The sequence below is a fragment of the Oenanthe melanoleuca genome, chromosome 3, assembly GCF_029582105.1.
Source record: "Oenanthe melanoleuca isolate GR-GAL-2019-014 chromosome 3, OMel1.0, whole genome shotgun sequence".
NCBI lineage: Eukaryota > Metazoa > Chordata > Aves > Passeriformes > Muscicapidae > Oenanthe > Oenanthe melanoleuca.
Window position 1 is genome coordinate 80,004,745 of NC_079336.1, and position 22,644 is coordinate 80,027,388.

The following is a 22,644-nucleotide window of genomic DNA, read 5'->3' on the forward strand; positions in this document are numbered from 1 at the left end:
TATTTAGTTGCTGAATAGAATCTCAAATAAATATTTTTTTGTTGCACTTACAGTTTAGTTGGAAAAAGTATATGAGGTTGTCTGTTTTTTCATTTGCATCTACATATTTCTAATCACTTCATAATTCAATTATTCATCAGTCTGGTGTGTTTTCAAACCAACCTCATAAGTTGTTGTGATATACTCGGAATATTTGCAAGAAATAGCAACTGTTCTTATTTGGATACATATATAGCCTAGTGTTCTTTACTTTTTGTGATGTAAATTCTAGTTCTTTAGTTTAGATAGTATTTCCAGAAATACATTGTTGGCAGCTGAATACAGACTAGATGTTGGGTTTTGCCTAAACAAGTCATGTAACCTCTTGCTTAAAACTTTCAGAAATTCGTAGTTGTGGACTTCCCACACCTGACTTCTTCTGAAAAACTCAGCAGTCGTAGGTCCCAAGGAAATTCTAGGCATCAGTGATAGATCCATGACATAACACATAAAATAGAGAGTTTGTCTCCTTATGAAAAAATGGTAAAACTTTGTAAGCAAGACAAAAAAGTTTGCAGAGTGGTTTTAGCTTGGCACTTCTGGCACTTTCATTTGAACTTCAATTAGACAGCAATTTTTTATTAACGTAGAGAAGCTGTGCTACCAATCTCTATTTTTAAAAGCAGATGTCTCTGAAGATATTTTAGTACTAATCAGGCATCCAGGTGGAAAGTTGCAGCTTTCTGTTCTTCACCACATGAGAATTGATGAAAGCCTTTCATTGTGCTGTCATTGAACAGGTAAAGAAAAGAACAGAAACTCTCCTTTCTCAGCATCAGAATAGCAGGCTAAGATATGTTTCTCTAAGGAAACTATGAAAACAAGTTAAGAATAGCAGAAGGATAGTTCTGTACCTTTACTGAATTTTCATGTCTTCTTAAATGTGGTACTTCTGGCATGCTCTGCTTTGACGGGATTCAGCTGCACTGAGCCTGCATTGCCTTTGCCTGGTGTTAGTGTGTTTTGCTCTCTCAGCAGCTTAAGAATAAAGTTGTTCTAGCTTCTAGCCATGGTTTTTTTGTTTTTGTTTTTTTTTTCCTTGTGCTTGTTAACAGAAGTAAGAGAAGGACCTAAAGAAGAAGAAAGTAGAATTATGCTCATGTGAGAAGGCAATGCAAATGCAATGTACAATGGTCTTTATTTCCCTTTTGTATAATGTCTTTTAAGATATTATTTGATAGGGGATGTTATCAAAAAGGAGCTGAAAGAAAATGCATGAAGTGTCCATCAGTGTAACACCTGATACTGCTCCCTAAAAAATTAAGTGTTGAAAAGAAGACATGTATCACTAAGATAAAATACTTTTTACAGCACTGAGAGAAAGCTAGAAGGCAGCTAATGCAGAAAATCACAAACACAAGTCTTGAATTTAGAAGCTGATGACAACATCATTTCTGGGCATGTACAATTACCACTCCCCACTGGCCAATGTCTGCTTCAGTCTTTAGCATAAATAAAACAGAAAGGTTGAGAATCCAGCATGTCAATGATTTGACGGACAAGCCTGGTCCTAGCTGACTTTGGGACTGTAATGCTTTTTAAAAAGTCATTACTTTTCTGCTATCTAATTTTGATGTGAAAACTAGTCTGAAAATACTTAAGGTGAGTACCTTGTCTTCAACATGAGGGACTGCTGCAGATTTTCAGACTGATGCAGTTTTTTCTTGGCATTGCAAATCAATACAACTTGTCAAGCAAGTTTGATGGGAAATACTGACTGTGTAAGTCATCTTTAAATTGACATGGGAGCATAAGATTTTTTGAGGGAGCGTGGAGAAGGAAAGAGATTTCAGGTTTGATAAAGCAAAAATAAGAGAAAGTCACTCAACAATCAGACTGGTAATTTTCCCATACATTATAATGAGCTACTTCAGGGTTCTCTGGAAAAGGAGAGCAAAAGTCAGGGACTGAAAAGCTCTTCATGTCAGCTGTGCCATTACTTCTTTTAAAGTTTTGCTAGTCACTTTGCTGTTAGCAAAATAACAAGCTACTTAAGTATTGTGTAATGTTTATAGAGATGTTACAAGTGCTGTTTCTTTTTAGAAGGGCTGGGCGATCTACTTTTCAAAAATAATTTTTAAAAACAGGTTTGTTTGTTTAGAAGGATTAAGATAATTAAGCAAGATAAAAATGGCAAGCCTTACAATTTGCAAGCAAAAATGGCTATTTTCAGAATTTTCAAATTAATTGATCTGTGACATTGAGTTCTTCACACAGTATATAGTTAAGAACTATGTTTTTTCTTTTCTCTGTTCTTTCATCAACTTCATTTTTGCTACAACACTGCATGCTCTCTTCAAATTATTTCCTGTGGACAAGTGAGCAATTCCTAAATAATTCATTAATTTGAATAAAACAGTGTTTGTACAGGGCCAGCCAAAGCTATGACTCGTCAGCACCCTCTCATCAGTTGTGACCAAGGTGCCAGACTAAGCAAATAGGGCAAACTGCTCTCAAAATTTCTAAAAATACTCAACAAAGAAACCCTTCCTAAATTGGAAATGAATGTTAGCTTCCTGACTTTGTCATGCATCTCCAGCATGAAATTGGGCTAGTAGCTTAATTTTCCTTATGCACAGCTTTTCTCTTTCTCTAAAGACAGTGGGATACCCTTGGAAAATGGTTATGAAAATATAGCTAACAGTACTGAAAGTGTATTTGATAATGCTGAAAAGATCACTCAGCAGTAAACACAACCTTCAGTCATAAAGCAGCTTGAAATAATCCAGTTGAACATACTACAAGCTTGGATTTTGTCTGTCACCTCTGCCACCATGGTCTCTTCTGGGCTACTTATTTATTTGTCTCTGTTTTCAAATGAATCTTTTAAATGTGCAAATTTGAATCTGCTAATTTAGGTAGCATCACAACCAGAACTTGGTTTGTTGGTAATTTAATAGAGCAGAATTCAACTTGGGACAGACCAGGCAAAGCTACTGTAAATGTCTGCAAAACATAAAAATGAGTGTTCTTGCTTAAATTAAATATGAGGTCTTGAAATCTTGTAATTGAAAGTTCAGCTTCTGTAATCATACTGTTTATCTCAGATGCAGCTGACACATTCTAGTATAGCCTGGGGAACTTGGAAATGAAGGAAGCAGGAAGCCAGACCAGTGTTGCAGTCAAGATTGAGTTATGTTCTGAACTGGAAACTGGAGGAGATTATAAATTGAAGTCCCAGAGTGCATTGTAGAGGTCACAAATTAATTAGCAAGGGAGTATGTTGATGGCATTGAATATATGGGTTTCATATCAGAGGGTTTGTAGTGCTAATGTGTTTTTAGTCATTGCTGAATTTGGCAGGAAAAAGATAGGGCATAACCAGCAATTCTCTTGAGTCTGTGAAATCGAGTGTAGGAGATTTGCAGATGATTTGCCTTTATGAAACAAGATTTAAGATTCAGACTTTGAGTTCCTATGGAATATCAGTGTAGTTAGCATGCAGGTCTGCAAATTAATTTCTTAATTAAAAGTCTTGGAGAAAGCATGCATCAACTTGGAATTTAGTTCTAGGAAAAGAAAAATGCAAATGTTGGGCTGTGGATTGATTTAATTACCTGAAATCCCTTCATTTTATTTCTGCTTTCAGTTGAGCTGCCAGTGTTATTTGCTGTGAATCTTAATGTACTAGTGTTTACAGAAACCTTGAACAGCTAATAGAAGGGCAGATGTTTCCTGATGTTGTCTTCCAGAATATCTAGTGCAGCTTATTTTTTTATTTGAATGAACATGTAAGACATCTTTTTGTGTGCGTAACCAGTGTTTCTAGAGATAACCCAAGTCCATAGTATGAATAAAATTAATGGTTCCATTGCTCCTGTCCATGTAGAAAAAAAATTCTTTCATTTTTATCTTTGCTATTTTTTTTTGTTGTTGTTGAAGCTTATTTTATATATAGGCATTAAAATGTATCTGGTCTTATATATGTCACTATGGTTCTTGTATATGATTATGAGAATAAAATCTATACTTAAGATCAGTAACTTCAGAAGTTGTTTGCCTCAAATATTTTAATGTACAGACAATTAGTTGGGATTGAAATGTTACCTTACAGCATTAAATGAGGACAAATACTGGAACATCAGTCACAGAGCATTACAGGTTAGATTTACTGTTACTGTTCCCAAGCAAAATCCATTTAATGGGTAAAACTTTGCTCCCCTTTTTTTCTTAGATGTATTTCTGCTTCTCCAGCAAGATCAGATTTAACATTGGAGATTGTCCTGATAAAAGTTACCATCTACTGTTAATATACTGGAGAACTTGCAGACTTTAATTAGAAATAGTCAGTGCAATGGATGACAGATTTCTTCTCCTGAAGACTGCCATTTGGTGTATCTGTATTTGAAGTGATACAGGAAATCCTTGTTCTCTATTTTATTTCTGCTTGCTGGTTTGAGTGTTGCAGGCATTACCTGTTCAGCTCTGTAGGAAACATACAACTCTTGTCTTTTTTTTTTTTTTCCCAAGCAGGGGATTTGTTTTTATTACTTAGGCAGAACCAGAGAAATCATTGTAAAGCAAGATGGCAGGGTTGTGAGATAATTTTTGTTTTTCCATGCATAGCTGAGTGCTCACTGTAGTCAGTAGAAGTGGGTATTTCAAGAGAGCCATTTAGGCACTGTAGGTTGTAGTAGTTTTTTTGCTAGTTGTAGGAACTCTGAATATTTTTTGTTCTTCAAAAGGTGTCTGCCTCAGTCCTCTTGAACTTCTACCAGAATTAAATTCTTGCAGTTAGACATTGTTGGTACCACTCCTTTGTTTCTTGGAAAACTACATTACTTATTTGTTACCACAGATTTATACAGCAGAATTTACCAAAGATGAAATTACATCAGTCTTGCTTCTTCAATTATCTCTCTTTTTCTCCTATTTAGTTTAAAATTTATTTTTCAAGTTTGATAGTGTGCTGCACAGCAAGATGGTGTGACTCCACTTTTTTTTTTCCTTTTTTAAATTTTTTTTCTCCTCCCTCCTCACTGAAGAAATAATTTCTGTTTTGGAAAAAAAAAATTTGTAATGGTCCCCAGTCATACAAAGGATGATTATTTCTGCTGTCTTTGTTTTATGTGTCAAAAAGAGGATCAAGAGGAAGGTTTTTGTTGATTGATTGAGATGGAAGGGATGGATTTAGTTACCAAGTTGCTTCTGTTAAATAATCAAATTTGCTATAGCAGTGCTTATTCTAAAATTGATATACATAAAAAGAGACTCTGATTCAAAGTGTCTTTACAGAAACAAGAAGCTTTTTCTCTGCTGAAGATGATTAGAATAGAAATCAATGTGTAGGGAAGGAAGGTTTTGGAAAACACAGCCTAATAGAACACCTCCCTCTGGTGGTGGCTATTACAGTTCAGCCTGCCCTGTCACACCGTGAACTGGAACCTTCAGGGCAGGGAATGCCGCTGCTACTGAAGAGCTGGGGGAACTTTCTAAAATGATAATTAAATTGCATGTATAGTTTCCTGCCCCTATAGCTCTTTGGGTATGATGAGGGAGGTTTAGGCTGCTTGACCCCCTTCACTCTTGAGTTTGTCAGGTAACCCATGCTTTTTTCTCCTCTTCTCTTGTTGCTGGGGTCAGTTGCATTTTGCCGTTTTTGCTGGGCTGTAGGAATTGGCTCTATGGTTGGTGCTTTAAGCAGGTAGTCAGAACAGTATGCAAGAAACAGCTCATTGCTTCTAGCAGTCATTTGGCTCGTTCTGAAAATTTAATTAATCTCTTAGTTTATTTATATTTGGCTGCTTGGTCTGACTTTCATGTGCCAGTCCTCAGTTAGTTTCCAACGTAATGTCTGTAATTACTTGTACTTGAAACACAATTAGCCACCCTAACTGAACAAGAAGGGTTGCTGTTAACAGGTTATCTTGTAGGGTTTTAATGCCAAGAAACAGATTATTTCAAAGATATTTTTTTTTTATAAGCTGTTCAGGGATGGGTTCAATCTATCAATCAGGCATGTGAGCTCCCAAAGAGGCTGTAGAATTGTTATTTCTAGCTCTGTTTAGGCATAACAAGAATGCTTTAAAATACTTCTTGAGGGCATATTTTAGTTCCTTGCTTTTCATGCCCATTACACTTCAGAAAGTGTAGCAAACTAGCAGAATGTGTGAGAATGGCATTTTTGATCCTTGTTTTCCTTTTCCTGTTTTTCTTTCACAGCATAGTAAAAACTGCTCTTATCCCTCCATCCAGGCTGAACACTCAAAACAGTTTTAGCTTTGTTAAAATAATAGAAGAACCTGTGAAACCTTATAAATCTTCTCCAAAGCTCCTGTTGAAAAGCAAAAAATCTGGTATGTTTCCATGAGTAGGAGTCCTAATTCCATGACTGTGACATTGTTAAACTCAGAGAAATGAAATGTTAGACATGGAGGACTGGCTACAGAAGTATGTTTTTATGTGAGGATCCCAATGTTAGCAGCATTTAATTATTGCATTGGTCAAGGTCAGCATGTCAATGCTCTGGTTTGCAGGTTTATGCTTTGCTACTGAAGACTCCCTTTTAAGAGATTCCACACCTATTGTGCCAAATAACCATTTGCAAGCCAGAGCTCTGGAAACACCACTGGTGTAAGGCTACCTTTCCATTAATCTGCATTACCTTGGAAGTGACAGCACAGGAAGTTAGGTCACACCAAATGACAAATCATGGCTATGAGAAGCAAAAGGACTGGTTTTTTTCTTACACCTCTTTTTTATTGCACTTTGTCTTAATATGGAGATATACACATAGACAAGAAGTTTGTGTTTTAGGCAATCTCAGCAATGATCCTCCAGCACTGACAGGTAGAAGGATCACTTCATCTTCATAAGGGATGCTTTAAGGTCTCATGTCTGTTAAATAAAAATAAGGTGAATTGAGAAGTGTGTTTATCTGTGTTTTCTTTTGGGGGACAGGACATTATGAGGAGAGCAATTTTTCCATTCCTTTTTCTTTTCTACACTTCTCTGGTTTCTTTGCATTAAAAGAAGCATCAATATCAAAATAGTCAGCATTTGTAAGGGAAAAAACCACTTTAAAATCCATGAACTTCAGATATTAACTCAATAGGTGATTTTTTTTAGCAGCCATTTTATACCAGTTTCAAATGTTGAGATGTGTTCCAGCTTTTTTCTTTGGGAACAATTGGCTAATAATGAAAATGGATGTTGTCCTTTACTTAGACTTCAAATGCATTCTTCTAAAAGACAATTTTGATAAAAAATAAATAAACTTTTATTAATTCAAAACTTTATTATGTTTTGTTGCTCACAGAGAGGCCTAAGCAATGTTTATTTTATGTAGGCGTTCAATGTTTGTGCCTGATATTTTTGTTCCTAAAGGACTGGAAAAGAAATATGTATATTTAAACTTCACTGAGAATAAGCATGGTGTGCTGAAGTATAGGTTTGGTTTCTGAGCCATGATGTTCCATAATCAAAATTTAATGTAATGCTGTGGTTTGTGGCAAATGCAGCTAGGGAGAGTTCTCAGTGTTTGAGCTTTGGGATTTATTAACCTAAATCAGCTCTTCTTTTCTTTGTCCTTGAGCTCTTGCTTTTTTTGTTTGTTGCTTGGTTGGTTGGTTTTGTTGGTTTTGTTATTGCTGGCAGGTGAACACTACTCTCCAGCATTTCTAGGTGATTATAGAATGTGATGGAGGGGATGGTAAGTGGCAGACTACAGCTACTCCCTTAAGCATCTGGATTCCTTCCATAGTTAATAAGCTCTGGAGCTTGAGGCTAAGGCAGGAAGGTGTCAGATGAGACTTCAGAGAGTGTTCTCACTTGTATGATTAAAACATTACTTCAGTTTTCTTCATATTATTGTAGATTGTTGAAGTCACAGGTTGTTCATATAAACTCTAACCATTGCAAAGTTGTTGCCCCAACAGCTGAGGGCTGTCAGACTGGGAATTTCCTCTCTAGGTTTGCTGTAGCTACTTCCTGTGGAAGGCAGATGTGTATTACAAGAAGAAGCATCAGGTTCAAATAAGGTTGAAAAGAGTGGGAAGATTACCCCTTATACTTCACCATGTATTGCTTTGGTGGTAAAACCAAAATAGTGAGAAAATACTAAATCTTCCTTACTGACATACATTTCTAAGTGTTTGGTTGGCTCTGGGAAGTGAGGCCAGAGAATGAGACCTGCTCTCCATTTTCTTCCAGAACAGTCTCTGGTCTGTTTAGAGGAAAAGAATCTGACAAACAAGTGATGGTGGGAGATATTTTAAGAGTTTCAATGTTGGTAGTTATTAAGGTGCCTTAACTGAAGATAAGGGGCAGGGAACTGATGAGTGGCTTGCTGCTAAGCAAGGCTTAATCTATTGCAGGGGCCTTTTGTCCCTTGTGAAAATCCTTTTAATTTATGGCATAGTCAAACATTTGGGAGTTCTTGAACCATAAATGTGACTATTATTGACAGAAAATGAGGCAAATGTACACGTTAATTGGAATCACATAAATTAGACTGGAGGAATTAATTAAAAACTAATAGACACGTGTCCAGAAATTGGAAGGTTCTTTCTAGATGTTGGAAAGGGCATGGTAAGGTGATGAAAGATAGCTCCAGTATAAGGAAAGCTAATTGAAACATTTCTTTTATTAAAATAATATTTCCTATATGTCCAGACTAAATATGAGTTGTAATTAAATTCTATCAGTTAACAATCCCATTTTCAAGATCTCTCATTTATTATAAACACACCTTGAGAAGTTCACTTCATTAGTTTGTTTCATAGGACTTGCTGCTGTTGCAAAGTTCTTGATTTATGGGTTCATGGATCAGTTTCCTCCGTCAGAATAAATATTTCTCCCCCTTTAGGAGCATAAATTTTGATGTCTCATCATTCTGAATTTAGTTCAAACTTGCACATTTACTAGTCTGTTTAGTTTCATAAAGGGATACTAATACTGAAAGAATTCTAGTGATAAACATACCAAAATTTAGGGTAATAATAGAGGTGCATTTTTTATGGGTTGTGTGCTCCTCTTAGTTTTATGTTTACACTTTTGAGCATTTTCTAGAATTGTCTCATCTGTTGTCATGTCACACGTTTTCCAAGTTACCTTCAGAACAAATTCTACAGATCACATCTGCTTAGATGTTTTCCTCAGGTACTTTTAAATTTTTTTCCCATATTTAATTGTTATATCTCCACTGTATTATCCTCAGATCCTAAATATTTGTTCTTCTTAAGTGCCGGCTGTATCTTCAAATGGCTGCAGCATTTTACTTTTCCTGGCTGTTAAGTAGTGGTGTTCCTTGTCTTGTGTCTTAGAGTTGGTAAAATTATTGTGATTCCCATCTTTAGCAGAGGAGCATGTAAGAGTCCTCGGCAGGCTGCCCACTCGATGTCTTACTATTAGTCAACTCTGGTATATGCTCTTTCTAATGAATACCCACTCCACATACCATTGAAAAATAAATTATTTAATGCAGTCATGATGGAGTGGTTGTTTTGTCTTCCTCAGTTACATAAATGTCATGCCTTACACTTTCATTGCTCTATTACCAATATCTTTTGACACAGATCCAAGAATCCATAGAATGTCAATTAGTTGGTTATTAAATTGTCTTTATGTTCTAGTTTTACCAGATGTAGGTGCTGTATAAGCCAGCCCCTCACTGGTTTTAGGTTTTGCAATGTTAACAGTACCTTCAAGTAGAGCTTTCTCACTGTGTGTGCTCCATAATAAATTAAAATATGCATGCTAACTGTGGACCTTAGGGATTCTCTAACAGGAAATTTAAAGTGGATTGTTAAAATAGGAGTTTGCTCTTCACGGCTTCAGCACTTTGGAACCCGTAACAGTCAATAATATTTATTCTTTTTTATGTTGGTGAGTTTTCTGGAATAGTGAAATTTTAGTTGAAATAATTGTAAGCCTGCTATGTTATGTGAGAATGGGAAATGTAACACGAAGGTACAGAACTTTTCAGTGACCTTGTTCCTGGTCTGTACTGAAATAGCTACAGTAAGCAAACTGTCATTATCAGGCAGAGCAAGGAGTATTTGTTCTGTGGGGAAGCCGCTCTCAGGGGATACTTTCTCGATTATAATGAAATTCCTATTTCATCAATCTAGGATTTCACAACTGCTTTGGAAATGGTGGGATCATATGCTGTAAAAATGGCAGTTTTTTTTCATATCTGTCATGCAATGTGTTATAAGCCTGGTTAATACAGTTGCTGTAGACTCTCTTGTACAAACTTGCATTTTTCTTCTTTAAAAATATGTCTTGCATATATAATAATGACCTAGATCTTAAGGTCATCTGTAACAATGTTATGCTTGTTGTCTTGATAGTCTTTGCTTATTAGCTATTCATGAATTTTCTTGCTAAATAATAGGCAAAATCTGGTAGTCAAATCTAGAGCTTTCTAGCTTTGGGGAAGAATCATTTTATTGAGCCAAGGGAAATAAGGTTTATTATGGAATGTCATCTTTAAGCAAGGAGTGTCTTTTTGGAGAAAAAAACAGCTCAAAACACATCATCATCAGACTTCCTGGGGAGAGCCCCCTGACCTCCCACCCCTCAAAAACCCAAGCAATGAAAACAAACAAAAAACCCTACAGCAAAACCCCCACCAAGCTAAGTCCCCAAAATATTGATACATTGCGTAATCTTTACAAATAAGGCGGTGTTATATAACTTAATCCTTATTCCTGAGTGATACATGATTGTAGCTGTGTTGTCTAACTGTTTGCCACCCTTGCAGATGTGTCTTTTTTATTTTGCCTTTGTAATACTTCTCTGCTTGTTTGAAAAGACAATTAAATGCTTATGAAATCTCAATATATGCAACATGCAAAGCTCAGTGTTATTTGAAATTTATTAATAATGTGTTGTAATTTTAAAAATTATAGCAATCATAAAGGATAACTTAGCATAAAGAACTCATTTCAGTTTTTCTTCATGAAGAAGAAAAGCTGAAAAAAGAGAAAATGCTGTATTTATTAATAAAACCCTTAAGAGCTGAATACCTTTCCTATATCATATGTGCTCATAACTCTAAGTAAAGTTATTTTACAGAAAAATCACCTTTCTAGTATTTTTACTGTTTAATTCTTTCAGTACTTTGTACTGTGAAAGCAATGAGATCTGCTCATAAAAGATATACTGTAATTGTAATTTTGTACTTTCCAATCTAATATATTTTACTTATATATTTATAAATATAATTTACTATAATTAATACATACCTTTGATTCCTTTTTATGACTTTGTTTGTCACCTCTTAATGCAAATGCTTGTGCATTCCCCTAATAGCTTGATATTTGTGTTTATTTTCCAAGTAAGCTAATGCATCTTTCTATCTGCATGTTATTTAAAAAGAAGAAAGCTAAAAATTCTCTTTCCAAGTGGAGTTTTATTGCCAGACCATTACTGGAGCTCTAGATTGCATTTGAGTATGTACTGAAAGCGAAGGTTTTATCCATCTCACCTTAATTTATTATTCAAAAAGTAGTTATGTATGAATGACACTTGAAATGCCTAAGTCAGTGAAGAGTTCTCAATTAGTAAATAAAATCTTTAGGACTTTCAGTACTATTCCCTGGCCATATGTGAACAGTTCCTCTGTTCTCAATTCTGTGAGCAGACACATGAAGAAGAAAAAAAGGGCCATAACTTAAAGATTTCACAGTAGCAGTTCTAATGTCATAACATTTGTGTTACTGCCCATAGAGTACTCTATGAAAGCAGTTTCTTTTAATTGTGGAACTGTTTTCTGAGTAGACTACAGTAAGTCTGTTGTGTACATTGGGATGCTAATGGACTGGAGACATTTGATGTTATACCAACACATTAATTTATGCTCTATAAAAGAACAAGTTGCTCTGGGAATAAAAAACATGCAGGTTATGCATTTAATGCAGTGTAAGAAGCTAACACTCTCCAAATAATATTTTTTTTTTCAATCACATTGCTATGTGATTGAAGAGTAAGGAAGTGTAATATTTCCTATCAGTAAAAATAATTGCTTTAAAGACTCTGATTTTCTCCCTTTAGCATGCGGTCTACTCTGACACCTCTTCCATAGTGTATTTGAATGAACTTATTTCTTTTTAATGAAAGATCTGTAATAGGTCAGAGAATAGGAATTGTTTGTAACAGACCCTTAACCCAAAAGGAGATTTTGGGAGATGGCATGATTTCTTATACCATAGCAGGAGTGGAAGTGAGGAAGCAGTCTGGCTTAATATTAAGTAATTTCCTGTAATTGGCATTTTGTCTGTCTTTTCAGAAGAAATGCTTTGTCATATGCTGATAATGTTCATACTTACCTTTACCTTAAGTTTTAACTAATTGTAATCATCGAAGTTGCCAGAAGCTGTGAAGGGTTGTTTCCTGCTTAGTCACAGAGCCCTTTGTTAAGCAAAAGTTGAGAGCTCAAGATTTTCTTCAGATATTTTGTTGGATAATGATGGCTAAAGAAGGCTAGGTACTAGAATTGGGACTGATTTATTCTGTCACAGAATCAAGTGTTTTAGGTGGTGGAAGGGGTTTGATGCCCTTAAATATTCTTGAGGCAATGGGTGAAATGAACATGCTGGGAAGATGGGCTTTTGCAGGTTGCTCACCTTCACCTGGTAACAATAACTGGACTATTGAGCTTGAAAGTTTTAGGGCTGTGCAGGGGGTGTGATTTTTTGTAGCAAAAGATTGTCCTGCTAAAGAACTTCTTACCTGAAGTCTGGAAGCAAATGCAGCTTCTTGCCTTCCTTTAGTCTAAGCTAATTCTTTGTATATGTAGAATATGAAATGTTTGTATCATGTCTGTCTATTCACATAGGGGCTGTTTTGTTTATAAAGAAGCACTAAGCAACAAAACAAAAAAAAAAAACACTCTTAGTATTAATATTCACTGTATGAGAGTTCTGAGATATTCTGTTCTTGCTCAATTATTTGAGATACTAGGTGTGTAACCCTTGAATTCAACAAAGCAAAAGGATTTTGGAGCTTGAAGACTGACAGCTACTTATTCCTAACAGCTTCTCTACCATGCAGCAATAGTTTATTGAATGCATTTCATGCATTTTTATTGATAGAACTTTCCATCTACTATTTCCCCATATTTGCAGGAAAGAGCAAATTTGCATGTCTTATTTTGATGCTGACTCCACCATATAGTTAATAATGGCACTCTTCGCAGTTTAACAAAAAAAAAAACCAAAAAAAACCAAAAAAAAAAACACTCACAGCCACCCCAAAAAGCCCCGAAAACCAAAACCACCAAACCTGAAGGGAAAGAGGAAAAAGAAAACATCTTTTCTGACAAATAAAGAAGGTTTGTGTTAAAAATTTCAAAGACGCATTTCATTAACTAGGAAAGGGCTGTGCAGGTTTCATGGACTTTTGGTCACCCTTGTGCATTTTGGCACAGATTTTGCTAGTATAGTGAAAGTCTCAGGAAAAATAAAAAAAAAGTTAGTGTTTCTCATGCCTTTCCAATTAAATCGGAACTTCTGCAAATGGTGATTAATGTCTTGCCAAGTCTTGTTCTGGTTTTTCCTTGTTGAGATTATTAGGCGAGGTCATTGTTCTGTCAACAGAATTGCATTCTGATTTTAATCAGAATAAAGCTTACCTTTCAAAACTTGCCAGGGTCTTGCCTGTATCATGTGTGTATTTTTGTTTTATTTGTTAAGCAGTTAAGGCTTAACTGGATTTATTCAGGCTCAGCTCTCCTGGAAATACTGCCAACTTTTATGGTGCTTGCAGGGAGAGCAAGGTGATCTGCAAGTTGTGTTAATGAGGGTCCTGGTTGGCAGAAGCCAAATGGCCCCCCCAATTCATGGACAAAATACAAGGCAGCTTCAGTTACAGTTCTTGTGTTTCAAGTGCTTGGGATCATCAGTCTTAAGTCTTTTCTCAAGTACTCTTGTCTGTAATGAACAAGGGGTTAGAACAGGGCCGGGAGGTGTTCTTGGGTTCCACTCAACTGAGCAGGCAAAAACTTTTTTGAAAGTTAATTGATTTGCAGTCTGAGTAAAAGTTAGTTCTGAACAGGAGGTCAAGAGTTCACGGAGGCAAAGAGCATTTCACTGCCGTGGTGGATTTTGCTGCTGCAGCAGCTCTGAACTGTTTCAATTGCCACAGCTGCCTGATTGTGGCTGGTGCAGAAAAGTATCTGAAGCCTTCTTAATTGCACAAACACACAGATCAAATCCAGAAGCCCAGTTTGGGTTAAACTTGTTGATAACTAGTGAGGCCTGAGTATAGCATCTTCCTGAGTCCTGTAACTCAGGCCCGGACAAAAAGCTTCCCACTGGTTTTTCATAGCTATATTTTGGAGGTGGATGATTCCCTGTCTGCCACCTTCTCCCTCCTCCCCCTCCTCCTCCCTGGCTTTGAGCTTGCTCCTCTCCTATCTGGACTTCTGGCTGACTCTTCCGCAGCAGAAGTTGAGGCTTAATTTTTCTGGCAAATCTCTTAAATCCTAAATCAGCATTTAGGGACTGTTTGACTGTAGTGCTTCTCAATCCCAGTGACTCATGTTGGCAACCTGTGTTTGTAACACATCATCATCTGCAAATATTTATAGATTGCTCTGTTTTCTTCTGTGTCATGACATAATACTGAGCAACGAAATATTGATTTATCTATGTATTTTTGTATTGAATAAACTCTACCCTTGTATGTAATTTAGAAAAAATGTACTTAGATACCAAATGGTGATGCACTTCAGCTGACTCTTTACAAGGAAGAGGTGAGAGACCTAGATGCTAAGCAAACCAAAATTCACTTGGTTGGCAGGTGTGCTTCCCAGAGGCAGAGTGTGCAGACTGCAATTTAGTAGTGTATCTGGTAGACTAATGCTATAATCAATCATATATCAGGACTGCAGATTTGGGAAGAAGTTTTCAGTAGGGGATTTGCACTTCAAAATGTTTCCCCTCAAACCTGAATCTGGTTTGGAGGCAAGGCAAGCCAGAGGGTGACATTTGTCAAACACATGGGATTTGGACTATGGGAATTGTTTGGAGACAAGTGTGACTTGGCATTTGCTGATAAATAAAAGTTTGAAGCCAAATCGTTTGTATGCATCTTCAATGTATTTTAGTGATTTACCTTCCATACCTAACTCTTTGTTCTTAGATCAGTGCACAACTTTTAGTACCAGTTTTGGAGTAAATGAAGGAAGGAGGAAACATCCCAACGTTTCCCCCTCCTCTTTCCACACATTCCCCCCTAAATACCCGTGAAACCAATGATGCAGAGGCAATCCCTGACCAGCTCCCCATGCTAACCTGGCGCTGTAGCTGTCTACACTGGCTTTGCCAAAACTGTTACTCTTGGAATTTTATATAATGGCAGTGGAAAGTGTAACTTTCCCGTAGTGCTGTATTACATGCCTTGGTTCTTCCCTCACTGAGTGTTTGCTCCCTTGATGTTTCTGTGCATGCTTTGTGTAAACCCTTTTAAAAACAATACCATGTGCAGTGGTAAGCTTTGAATACTCTTGGATGGCTGGGAAAACAAGACCTTTGTGCAATTCTGAAAATATTTTTTCTGCAACAAATAACTCCTAAGGTATTTTAAATCTGAAGTAAAAACTGGAAGGCCAGTGTTTGTGTTTATTAAAGTGATGATACCTCTGGCAGTGTTTTGGGCTTATTTTTGTTACATGGGGGGTTTTGCATAAAATTAGACTGAGCAAGTGTGATGACATGAAATCTTGGTTTTGATAGATTTCCAGAAGAAACAGCCAGACGATGACTCTACTCCCAGCACAAGCAACAGCCAGTCAGATTTGTTCTCTGGGGAAACGGACAGTGACAACAGCAATACCTCTCTAACCACGCAGGCCGCTAACTCCAACCAGCAACTTTTGACAGAACTGAATGTAACTTCACCGAGCAAAGAGGAATGTAAGTGCACGAGTCCTGAGTGACAGCAGAGGAGGCATAAACATTTTGTTCTTAGGTTTATGTTTCACTGACTCCCCCTGGGAGTTAATGGCTTGGCTTTTGGGGTGAAGGGGAGGAGTAGAAGCTATTCACAAAATAGACATTGACGGTTTTAACAGAAGAAAAAATAGGAGTTTTTAACTAACTTTGCATTTGATGTATTGTATTTCATGTATACATAGGCCATTTGATATGTGGAAAAGAATTTAATTGTGAGAAACTCCTCACATTAGTGATAAATTCATATGCATATTCTAGCATCAACACCCTTATCTTGTGAAATTTGACTTTTAAACATGTTGGTTTTTAATTACTGTGGTTGCACATAATGCTGACTGTAATGTGTGTTTGTCTAGACTGCTACTTGCGTATAACTTGTTTCATGTGGTAATTTATCTGTTCTTTCGTGACATATCTTTTGTCTTCATTGAATTGTCAGGCAAAAATTCTCCCTGAAGGTAAGTTAGAATGCTTATCAAACACAGTGGGATAAAACAGACTTTTAAATTATTCTAAACCTCTGTATAAAGTTTATCTTGCATCTAATATATTGAGTTTTAAAATCTGCGATTTACAACCTAAGCTCCAATGTGTAATTTTAGGTTCATTTTTCCAGTTGTAGATTTGTTTTAGAAGGTACTCTATGGAGAGAAACCCCTTTGAGCTGAGATTACTTTAGGTTGTGGCCAGTCAGTAGATCTACACATTGCAAGAAAATGCTTGTTTTTCAGTAGGAAATTTGCAAGACCTACTCTTGTTTTTGAATATTTAGGCCATTGCTGGAAATAACAATGTTGACAAAGTACTAGGACTAAAATGTCTTGCTTTCAGTTGTGTTAACTATTTGCATAGGATGGTTTTGCTGACTTGTCCAAGTATTTATTTTGGACAAAGCATAAAATGTCATTTTGGGATTGTGGTGGTTTATTAGACTAAATAAAGTAAAACTTGTAAACTCTGATATTATTACTAATTGTATTTGAGAATATTGTCAGAAATACAAGTGTTAAATGTAAATATTCTCTGATGAGTTCTTGTCGTAAGACTAAACTTGCCATGTAACTCTTGTCTCTGCTTGGTGTACACAGTTGCTGCTGACCACCCTTCCATCTCTTCCTTCTGTTCAGTGCTTCTTCACCAGAAACCTGTAACCTGCTCTAAAAACAAGGCCTTAAAACAAGTCTCCTGGAGAATTTAGGAAAACACATTATGCTTCAGCCACACATTTGGGCCTTCATACTGCAGGGGACTTCAGCACCCTGCTTGTTTACTCACCAGTGTCACAGGGTGCTTCTGTAGTGCTTACTGGGTCAGCTTTCCTGAAAATTTGTTCAGGTAGAAATGAAATTGTGTTACAACAAAGTGTTTCTGTTGTGACTGAGTAAGATTTGCTAAGTGGGAAGGCGATTACAGGAATGAGAAAGAAATTAAATAGTGTCCTTCATCCTGAATTGCTGTGAGCTTGTGACCATACATTGAACGTGATGGATATCAGGCAGCACAGCCTGCAGAGGATTTGAAAATATTGCCTATTGAAAAAACTCTCTTTATGACTTCCTGCTAGGATGTTTTTAAGTGAAATACAGTGAAGAGATTTATTTACAGCTCTGCCTTCTCTCTCATCCCCACTACCTCTTTAATGAAGCTTAATATCATTTATCAGAAATAATTATATACAGATGGAGATTTTCTGATGGATAATGACTTCATTGTGCAAGGTTCTTTCCTTTAATGAAGAATGCCCAGACTTAAATGTCTTTTTTATTTTAGAGGGTGTCTTTTCTGTGAAATATTTATTTATTTTGCACATATTCTGTAAAGTATGCACTGCTCTTAATACAGCTGTGTTCTTCAAAGATTGATACTTTTCACTGCCATGCGGTGATGTACAGCTATGTTCTGTTCTGAACAGAATTGTGGTAATTCACCAGAAATCAATTGTACGGGATCACTGTGGTAATCCCTATCCAAGTGTGGGAAAATTGATCTAATCAAGAAGAATCCTCATGTTTCGTTCCACTCGCCTCTCTTTCCTTTCAAGATTTTTGAGAAGAGTCTTGCATCAAGGCATTTGCCACAGTACTTGAGTCCACAGGGTAAATAGAGGGGACAAAATTACAGCAAGTCATGTAGGCAATTAAAGTCATTCATGCTGCAACAACTGGAGAAAACTATAGAAATCACATGGTAAGATTCATACTCTGTATGAGAAAAAGTGAAAAGGTTTTTGTTTTTAAATACTTGTTTCCTTTCATATCACAGAATTAATTATATATGAGAAAAGTTCCTTGAACTATATTTTGCAGGAGTACAGTTTGACAGTGTGCAAGTATTTATGTGGTTTTTGTTATTGTTTTTATTTTATGTGGGAGTTGCGTTTGCATTCCTGAGTGTCTTAAATTTACAATAAGGTTGTAGTGACTTTCCATCTCCCACCAGCCTCAGTTCTGAAGAGTTATCTACAACAGTGGCTGCTGTGCCTTCTAGTATCTCTCCCCCTTATAGGTGAAAGGTAGTTCTCAATATTGTATTTACAGTCAACAAAAATGTGGTAAAAATTTATACCCAGAGACAGTGACATAACTTAAGTAATTTTTCCCCTCCTTCACATGTGTTTATTCTATTATGAAATACTGCTAATCATTGATATTTTTTTAAATTCTGTTGAAGTTGGTGAGGGGGAATTCTATGGAATTTTTTCTTCCCCCTACACATATACTTCTTGAGTTGCCTGTTTTTATTCAAAACCTTCAGGTCTCACCAGTAAATTTTCTGAAATAAACTTGCAGTCAAAGAGTAATACTGATATTAGTATAGCTCTAGTTAGTCTAGAGCTGCATGGATTTTACTGATCCATTTCTTAACTGGTAGTTAAATCAGTCTAACTTTTGTTCTGCTGCTGCTTTATGTGCAGATAAGTTTCATCTGTTCTCATTTTTCCTTCCATCTCATCCTTTCATTTAGGAGGTCCTAATAGTAGTTATTTCAGCATCAGTCACTATATCAGCCAGTTGCTCTGTCAAATATTTCCTTTTCATATTGGGTGGGCAAGGTTTTTGTTATTTTTAGCAGACAGGAAAAAATGGATTTGACAATGGCCCTGACTTCCCTATGTCCTTACCTTCAGCCACCAACATTCTTTTTTTTTTTTTTTTTTAAAGCAGCTTATTAAGCAAGGTTCTATGTATTTTGGTAGAGAAAAGGTCACACTGCACATGGAATAATCTTGCTTAGTTTCAGGCCTTCAATGCTTTCTTTGGGGTTGTCACATCATTTTTCTGTCACTGTGTGAGCAGAGCTAAAGCTGGTTTTGTGCAGGTTTGAAATTAACTGTGTTATGTGACAGGAGAAATGTCAATGTGAAGAACACTGACTCTGGCAGCTTGATCAGATTTGGTATTTCAGTAGTTTTTAGCTTCGGCTGACAGGATTTTATTTTAATTGTGTGCTTAACTTTTCTTGGCCTTCTTGAATAGCAAGAACAGTAATTGAAAAAGGACAAAGGACTGTCTGCTGTTTCTAAAACAGTTAAATGCTCTTCTTTCCTGTGTTGAAGAATTTATAAGAAGATAAACAAAATTCTGAGCTACTACTGTGAATGTCAGAAAATGCACTGGAGATTTCAGCCCAGAAAGATGGTTATGATCACTGACCACCTCTCTGTGGGCTGAATTTTAGATGTCCAAATAGAAAGGTATTTCATGACTGGATGTCTGTAAATTTTGGCTAGTTTGTGTATACCCTTCAGAATTTAGACCACTGAACATCAAAACTAAAACACCTTTGTCTCGAACATTTAAATTTGCAAGATAAGGTTAAAAAATGCTTTATAACATCATTTATTTTATTAAGCATTTATGTGCAGTGGAAGCACTGAAATACCCCCAATTGTGGAGTAATTTGAGTGAAGTTGACATACATTAAGTGTACTAGTCATGGGACAAAGATGCAATAGGCTTGTATAAATAATATCTGGTAGAAAGGTGAGAGATTATTTTTTCTACTGCATCTATTGGATGTTTATACTCTGAATTTTATTGCTTGTTGAAGCATGACTGTGTAAAAAGCCACATAGGCTATAGCCCTCAAAAAGTAATGGTATTTTTTCTCTTTGGAATAAAATAAAAATATAGGTCCTTTTTTCAACATAACTTTGTGAAAAATGGATAAACAAGCAAATTCTTTCTTTGCTTCTTTCTTGCTGAATGGCCTTTTCTCTGACACTATGCAAAAGGTTTCTACCAATTTATAACAACATCATGGATTTTGTATTTTGCTTGGGTTTATGAGTAGAGTCCTAGATGACAACTTTTCCATGTATGCTCTGAAAATGCTTCATATTTTGAGTTATTATGATGACATCCTTAACTTCATTTTGTGCTTTTTAAGGAGAGTGATTTTTAAAATGACAGTTGTTCTTGGATGTGATTCATTGTATACTTTTGTAAAAGCCTTTGAGAATTTAGCTGCTTATTGCAGTAGGAGTCTGTTTTGTACATCCTGTCTTCATTTGTTTTGGGTTTTTTCAGGTTTTTTTTCTGGGGAGTGGGGGCTGTGTTTTGGTTTTGGTTTGGTTTGGTTTGATTTTTTCCTAATTCAGTCAATGGGGAACTTTGTTTCCTGGCTTATCTCTGACTGCAAGTTATATGCATATCCACTTCTGTAAGTAGTAAACGTACAGACCAAGCTAGTTGCCTGTTTTTGTGTTGCTTGTCACAAATGGTTGTAGAAAGTAATTTTCTTTGTTGCTAACCTGATTTATTCTCATACCAATTTCTGTGTTTTTCTCTGATTCAAAAGAATGCAGTAACTGGTAAAATTGTACTGGACTACAATGAAGCCTACATAACCCAGTATTAAATTAAACTTATACCCAAACATAACTGAGAAACCTGCTGCTGGGTGATGGTGTATAATTCTAATTTACTTTATCAACTCACAAGATTGTCATGTGTTCTTTCTCATTGTAGTCAATTTTGTGTCTTGTATTAAAGCAAGAAGGGACACACCTCTAATACAGGATATTAACTGTACCTGCCTGTTTTTTTAATGTTATAGGCATCTTTGGCATCTATGCTGCAGAACAATAACTAGCTATTTTCTCAGCCTTTTGCTTTTATTAAATTAGATAATAGTAAAAGTTGTTTTACATTATCTGTGATTTTTTTATTTTTAGCCGTGTTTTCATTTGAAGCTATTTACAAGTAGTCCTTTGGTACTGTTTTTCATGTTAAAATTAATTAACTCAATTTTTTAGTTTGATTATAATTCAGTCTGATTTTTTAAAATGTTTATCACAAGATACATTTATTATCAATGCAAGCACTTTTTCTCTGGGAATTTGTAAGAATGCTTTCAAACGTAAAACCATATTGAGTTGCGGGCAATTTGAGTTGTCTTTTGAGAAATGCCACCAGTATTAGGTGCCAGTACAGGACATAAAGACAGAAATCTGAATGAGCAGTGTCACCATCTTTTCTTCAGTGACGCTCTTGCTGTAAATTTCCATTTATTTCATACAGTCTCAGTTTCTTGTAAAGAACATACGTGTTTTCTAACAAGCAAAGATCTAGCACAGAGATTTATGAAATGAGCACTTCTTTCCACATCTGTGGCATGATAATTTTGAAACATAATGAAGACTAAGGATGTTATAGCACTGTTAATTGTTTGTTCTGATTTGTAGTCACTTCACATTGCAGTGTATCCTAGGGTCCCATTTATTTGAGTGAAAGGACCCCATGGAACAAAAAACAGAAACACAGTCACATTGGAAAAATGTGGGTTAGTGCTGCACAGCTATTGAGGTTAAATTTATTTATTTATTTATTTATTATTAATTTATTTATTATTATTATTTAATTTCTGCTTTCAAAAGCAAGTTTTGAAGTCCAACTTACATCTACAAAGTAGTGAGTATAACATCTATTACTGAGGAAAAACAGGTAACAAAGTGAGACAGTAGTAGGGAAGAAGGTGGAATATGAATCCTGTCTCCCTTTACTTCGTTACAGTTGTTAAATTTACCATCCATTCAGCAACAAGGCAGTCCAGGTTTCATTTCCTTCTCCAAAAGCTTAATGCAGACAAAAGTACCTAAAGGCTGATTTGTAAAATTAGATTTTTAAAAGTAAGTATTTTTATGTGATGTAATCCTCTTATCTGTGTAGTAATGCCATCACTTAGATGATCATGCATCTTGCCCACTCTGCAGCAAATAAGCAGTTCTTAAGTGCTGTAAAGTTCTTTTGCCTTTTTTCCTTAAAGATAACATAATCTGTCTGCAGACTGAATTTAGAGATTTATGTTCCCATTTGTTTATGTATTGGTGCTCATAAGCAATGACTGTCTTCAGGCTCAATTGTGTAGATTAATTAGATTATGTCTCTCCCAGTTCAGGAAATGTACAACTAGGTTTGGACAGGTTTCCCAAGGTGGGTTCTTTCCTATATTGCAAATAGCCAGGAAATTGTTCCTGTCCTAGCTGGAATGCTGCTGTCCAAGGAAATTCAGCTCTTACTTACTACCTTCTTCCAGCCTGCTGCATTCAAGGGGTCAGTGTGGCTTATCTGGGAAGGAACCATCACAGTATCAAAAGCTCCAGGAGGAGTTCCTCTGTCTTTATGTTACTGTGATCAAATGTTACTAAGCTTCAGGCTCCTTCAGTTATTTTTCATGTTTGTTCATTATCGGGCTTGCAGTTTTT

General features: G+C 36.1%; 1 protein-coding gene across 1 annotated transcript in view; it reads left to right on the top strand.

Annotated features, from left to right (window-relative positions):
- The window catches only part of ZFAND3 (zinc finger AN1-type containing 3), a 133,368-nt gene that overhangs the window by 71,180 nt on the left and 39,544 nt on the right, over positions 1-22,644 (top strand). The window contains exon 4 of the mRNA XM_056487343.1: positions 15,720-15,899. Coding sequence (XP_056343318.1) covers positions 15,720-15,899 — 180 coding nt within the window. The remainder of the gene's footprint in view (positions 1-15,719; positions 15,900-22,644) is intronic.